Raw genomic sequence first — 5,637 nt, forward strand, 5'->3', positions numbered from 1 at the left:
CTAAACAAGCTGAACATGAACAACTGTTGTTTGGCTCGGCTCAGTTTGTACAGGCTCCTTAAGTTGTAATAATTATATTTAAATATATTTTACATCAAGTAATATAATACAAAATAAAATCGTCAACGTCTATGGCTTGCAAGCAATATCAGAGTTCAAATCCTATCGCTTTCACCTTTGAAACACATCATATTTTCTCTATAAATAAGTCAGCTTGAGCTTGACAACCATCTTCTCATATATATATATATATATATATAGAGAGAGAGAGAGAGAGAGAGAGAGAGAGAGGCATGTATTGCTACAAAAAATTTTAAGTGCAAACACATATAGACTACTATGGTGCAAGTTGTTTTGATCCAATTGGACCTCATAGATGGATTCGACATGGTAAAAATGTTATGAATTAGAACTTGGATTGTGTTCTTTCGACCTATAAACACAATTTTAGGGGATCTGAAGGTATACCACATTGTACACCATTCTTCCACATATTTGGATGCCATTTTATAAAAAAGAGGACCTTCAAAACATGTGCATCTTTTTCATTAAATATTCTCACATTTGCACGTGAATATCATCACACATTTGCAAACGTCCTCCTGCCTGTGCCTCATCCAATTTTAGTAAAAAAGAGTTAGCACATTTTGGGAACCTTTGCAACTCATGGTGTACTGTATTTGCGAATGTCAGGACATGCAGGCAAAGGGTCTCACTGGAAGAAATTTGTTTGTGTGAAGAGTAAAAATAATCCTTTTACAATAGAAAATTTGCAAATTTAGACATTGGGCATACTTCAAAAATTACAGAGTATTTGGAGAAGCACATCATTTTTTGTGTACAGTACAATCATTTTAGGTTTACAAAATATGTTTCAGATAATTGAAAACACCCTCCTAATGTAATGAAAAATCAATTTCTCCATAGGATGTCTTTGGTGCGCAAGTGCATACCTTGTCACTAGGTCAAAAACAGGCATAACTTTCGTCTCAATCCAACATTGTAAATGTGATCTAAATGTTTTCTTTAGTGAACATGTACTTCTGGACACGGGATTACGGTGCATGAACAGGTTTTTTTCAATAATTCAAAAAATCAGTGGTTGTAAATACTTTGTCTCAAAAAATTATACATTCTTTTGTAACTCAAGAGCCGATCCTTAGCAATTTGACCATGTTGAACACACCTACAGTGTCAAACGTTGAAACAACACTTGTGTGTGCACCAGAATGTATAATCTAGTTGTCACTATCTACAGTGTACAATATAATTGTAAACCGTCATTTCTTGAAATTTTGTTATACTGTGGACCATTAACTTTTGAAACCCTACCTGATTGAAAACCTTTTTTATATTAAACAAGTTATACAGATCACATCTTTGAGGTTAGAACCACAAAAATTGAAAAAAAAAGTGGTTTACTTGTAGTATATATATATATATATATACAACAACAACTACGCCTTCATCCCAAAACAATTGGGGTCAGCGATATGAACCAAAAAAGAAATTCATTTTGGGTCTTCCACATGAATCCTTTTCCTTCAATCATTTCTATCCAATGTCATGTCATCGGTGAGGTTCAAAGCATTCATATCCTTTCCTATCATCTCCATCTAAGTCTTCCTAGGCCTACCCCGACCTCTTTTAACTAATATATTTTCCCATTTCTCCAACCTTCTAACTGGAGCATCATTAGGCTTTCGCCGAATATGTCCAAACCACCGTAAACGATTCTCTCGCATCTTATTTATATATGAAAGGGGACAGTCAAAACAAAAGGTCAAAAATCAACCGATGATAATCATCCTTCCATAACGATCGGGTTTTTCATCGATCAGACTTTACATATTGGATTTTTATCATTCATTTAGTGAGCCACATGTTTTGGATTGTGAATTTTTGATGTTTAGATATGTTTCTGAAAGCGCTAAAAATCAACAACCCACAATATTTTCTATGGTAAAGTGTTAAATACATTGAACCATCCATTTTTCACATTTTAAAAAATATGCTTATATGTGGTAAAGTCCTTGTTTAAAAATATATTTTTTACTATATCAAGAACAAATATATGAGATGCTCAAGCATTAAGGAGAGCCATCCGACCGTTATTGGTTGTAGATTTTGGTTGGAGGGTCTCCATTCCCTATATATGCGTAAGAAACAATCTACAAGCAGGGCTGGTAAACGATTCTAATGAATTCAGGATTGGTTTGTTTGCCAATTAATTGAACAGGGCATGTTATTTATACATGCAATATGTATAATTTTTATATATTATACTTGAGATATATATATGTTTTATACATTACACATAAAAGTACATATTTTATGCATATATTTTCTATGCATCCCTCCCTTTGTATATATATACTATATTTCATGCATTCTTTTTTATATATTATACTTAAAAATATATACTATACATAAAATAAATATATGTATGTATTATCTACTCGATCTCTCCCAAGTCGAGCCAAGCGGAACATCCTAGTTCCATGTTTGACTGCCGAGGACCAAGGGGACCGAACTAACCAGGGTTAGTTGATGCAGGCATGCGAGTCTGGTTTGTATGGGAAACGTACGAGAGAGGGCAAATCACTATCTTGAAGCAGTGGGAGAGAGAACCAGTGGGAGAGAGAGAGGACAGGAACCAAGGCCCACGCAACGGACACCTTCCCCTGACAGGGTCGGCGCAGCAGGTGTCCTCCTTGGGCCCCTCTCTCTCTCTCTCTCTCTCTCTCTACGACCTTTCTCTCTCTACAATAATTTCCTTATTATTTTCTTCTCAACTTTCTCTTTCCCAACACAAACAATTAATTAATTAACGTAAAAAAACTCTTTATCTTTGGTTTTCTCATATGGGTAGTCACGAACGATGACGCCCAAACCCAATCGTGGACAGAAACAGCCTTAACCTTTTAGAATTGACACATTGCCTTGTGTATCCATGAGGAGTCAAAGGGAGACACCCGTTACCCCCAAAATCCCGTTGACCGATGTAAGATCCCTGTAGGTTACGGTGACATCCATAGGGCAGATGCCCCCTCTTAATTACGAAATTGACCTTTTAAAGGGCATGTGACCCTCACAAAGCCACCGTGAGTAATCAATCTATTGTCTAATCAACCATGTACATTTTGGTAACTTCCATTCGCTATAGGAACTACCAAGTCCCAACCAGGAAGATCATAGAAAAATTTCACCAACCAAGCCACCTAAAATAAGCTCCCCCAAAATCCTTTTGTACAATTAATCAAACAAGCATATATATCATATCAACGGTTCATGTTAACGATCATAACATATAAATAATATTTTCCCATAATAATAAACAGCTTTAAATGATATTTATCTAAACTTCGCAACTCTCTTTCTCTCTCATCCTCAACTTTCTCGCATTTCCCTCCATAAACCCACCTGGAAAATAGGTCTGAGACATCCGTAGTGTTCTTGGAAAACCCAACCAAACTCCCTTCTTTTCTCCTACCGCAGTGTGACAATTAAAGAGCTGGTCTCCCATTCTTCACATCTTGAATGGCATTGGCAGAGGGACCAACAAACTATAAATATTTTTTTTCTTGACTCTTTTTCTTTTCTCACTTCAATCTTTCAATGGAGTTTGGACTAAACTTTCACCAAAACTATCAACTAAACCACAAGCTCAGGACCATCATCACCCTCCAATCTGCTGAATTTTCCTTCTCTTAGATGGATAGTTGTTCCCACAGGAGATGAGCCCTGTCCCTTCCACAGTGTTAGGCTCCTCAAATGAAGATGGTAGAGCCCTCTTGGAGCTCTCATAGCTCAGGCAGGCAGCTGCCTCCAGCACACCAGCAGGGCTCCCTGGAACAGAGGACCCTGTACCACCACTACTCTTCACATTCCACCACTGCTTCACCAACAGCATTTCTTGAATCAATTCATAACACTTCAACACCCTTTCCTGTTTTTTCCCACAACAGAAACAGCAAAAAGATGGAAGTTAATATAAGAAAACCACCAATACTAACAATTGGCATTCATTACAAAGAAACTGAAACACCACCAACAATTGCATTTCTCAATTGCTTATCTACCTTATTGGTGTGTGAAGAGCATGAATCCACAGCCTCCATGAAATCCACAGTCTGCAATTCCCTAATCGCCGAGATGGTCGCCGCCAAGGCGATCTCCGAAGGCAAGAATTCCAGAAACTCAATCCCTGCTGCCACCAAAAACAAAAACAAAAACAAAAACAGGGGAATGTATAAGCATAATTGTAACAGGTGCCTCAAATTTGCAACAATGCAGCACAATTTTGAGACAGAGAGAGCAATGCGGACCTTTGGTTGCAGTGAGAATGAGGTCTACAAATTTAGAAACGAGAGAATCAGGAAGTGGGTTCGCATGTGTAATCCCGTAGAGGAAGAAATCGGCGAAGGACAGGGGAGTCACAGAATTCATCTTCCATTTCAGAGTGTTGAGCAGGAGTAGCTCCATTCTCTGAATGGTTCGAGGTTCGAACACGAATTTAGATTCACCCACCTATTAAAAGCAAGGAAATAGAATAACCACAATCAAAATTCATCCAACAAAATATAAATACCCCCAAATCTCCCCATTAAAATTTTTAGCATTTTTTTCACTGAACCTGCAAATCCAATGGAAGTGGCACCTCTGTTTCCTCCATTTTTGCAGCTACTGATACACAAGCAACAGAGAGCAATTGCACCATCCATGATTTTCCTTCCTATCAAAACAAGAAAAAAAAACCACAAAATAGCCCACTTCAGAAACAAGGAAGAATACCCAAAAAAAAAAAAGAGATGGGTTTGAGATTATATGATTACATACAGGAAATGCATACTCAGAGAGAAATCTATCTAAGTAATTGACAGATAGGCAGGCAGTCAATGGCTCAAAATTATAGCGAGAAACAACCTGTACAGAGAAAAAAGAAGAAATGAACCCATCAATACCAAGTGACCCATAAAAATCCCAAAAGGAAAAAAAGGAAGACACCCATTGAAGAAATCAATGAGGAAAACCTTATAAATCCATTCAACCGAGTCATTTCTAGCAGAGACATCAAGACCCCCAGAGTTGAGCCTAGCAAGATAGTCTTCTTTGGGAGAGAACTGGCATTCTTTCTCCAACAACAGGGCTATCGGATTCTCATCTGCCATCATTATCTCAGAGGGCATGCTCTCTGTGGGGATCCTCAATGGATCCAGAACATCTCCCTCCCCTTCATCCACAAAACTGCTACAGTCCTCGCCACACAGCAAACTCATTTCTTTTGCTGTCTTCTTTCTCCCCTCTTCCTTTTTCTCTTTTTGTGGGTTGGGTGGTGGGGAAGGGTAGTGTTTTCCTCTTTCTCCTTTTTGAGGGTTGGGAGAGGGTGAGTTTGGTTATATTCCTTGTCCCACCATTCACATTTCTTGCTGCCTTTAATGGCGGTCTCTCACTGTGGAGAAGAGGAGAGAAATGCTGTCCCCTTGATGGAAAGGGGTATTTAGGGCAAGGAAGGAGGTGAAGGGAGAAATTATTTATTTATTTATTTATCATTTTTATTCATATTATTATTAGCCTAATTGCACTTGAACTGTCTGTCCCCAATGAATTTGAAAATGGCTAACATGTCTTTGGGAA

General features: G+C 38.0%; 1 protein-coding gene across 1 annotated transcript; it reads right to left on the minus strand.

Moving 5' to 3' along the window:
* Positions 1-3,679: 3,679 nt before the first annotated feature.
* LOC149814422 (cyclin-D4-1-like) lies at positions 3,680-5,279 on the minus strand. Its single transcript, XM_089990356.1, has 6 exons — positions 5,034-5,279; positions 4,840-4,926; positions 4,637-4,735; positions 4,329-4,530; positions 4,083-4,210; positions 3,680-3,949 (listed from the first exon to the last, which is right to left on the minus strand). The coding sequence occupies exons 1-6, from the start codon at positions 5,277-5,279 to the stop codon at positions 3,680-3,682; spliced, it is 1,032 nt and encodes a 343-aa protein (XP_089846482.1).
* Positions 5,280-5,637: the final 358 nt, after the last annotated feature.

Source organism: Nuphar pumila, chromosome 15 (genome assembly GCF_984573655.1).
Source record: "Nuphar pumila chromosome 15, dmNupPumi1.hap1.1, whole genome shotgun sequence".
Classification (NCBI taxonomy): Eukaryota; Viridiplantae; Streptophyta; class Magnoliopsida; order Nymphaeales; family Nymphaeaceae; genus Nuphar; species Nuphar pumila.

Coding starts and splice junctions, on each gene's coding strand:
- LOC149814422 (XM_089990356.1), bottom strand. CDS start 5,279: ATGAGTTTGCTGTGTGGCGAGGACTGTAGCAGTTTTGTGGATGAAGGG. Junction 4,736..4,839: donor TCTCTGAGTATGCATTTCCT/GTATGTAATCAT, acceptor TTGTTTTGATAG/GAAGGAAAATCATGGATGGT. Junction 3,950..4,082: donor GCTCTTCACACACCAATAAG/GTAGATAAGCAA, acceptor GGGAAAAAACAG/GAAAGGGTGTTGAAGTGTTA.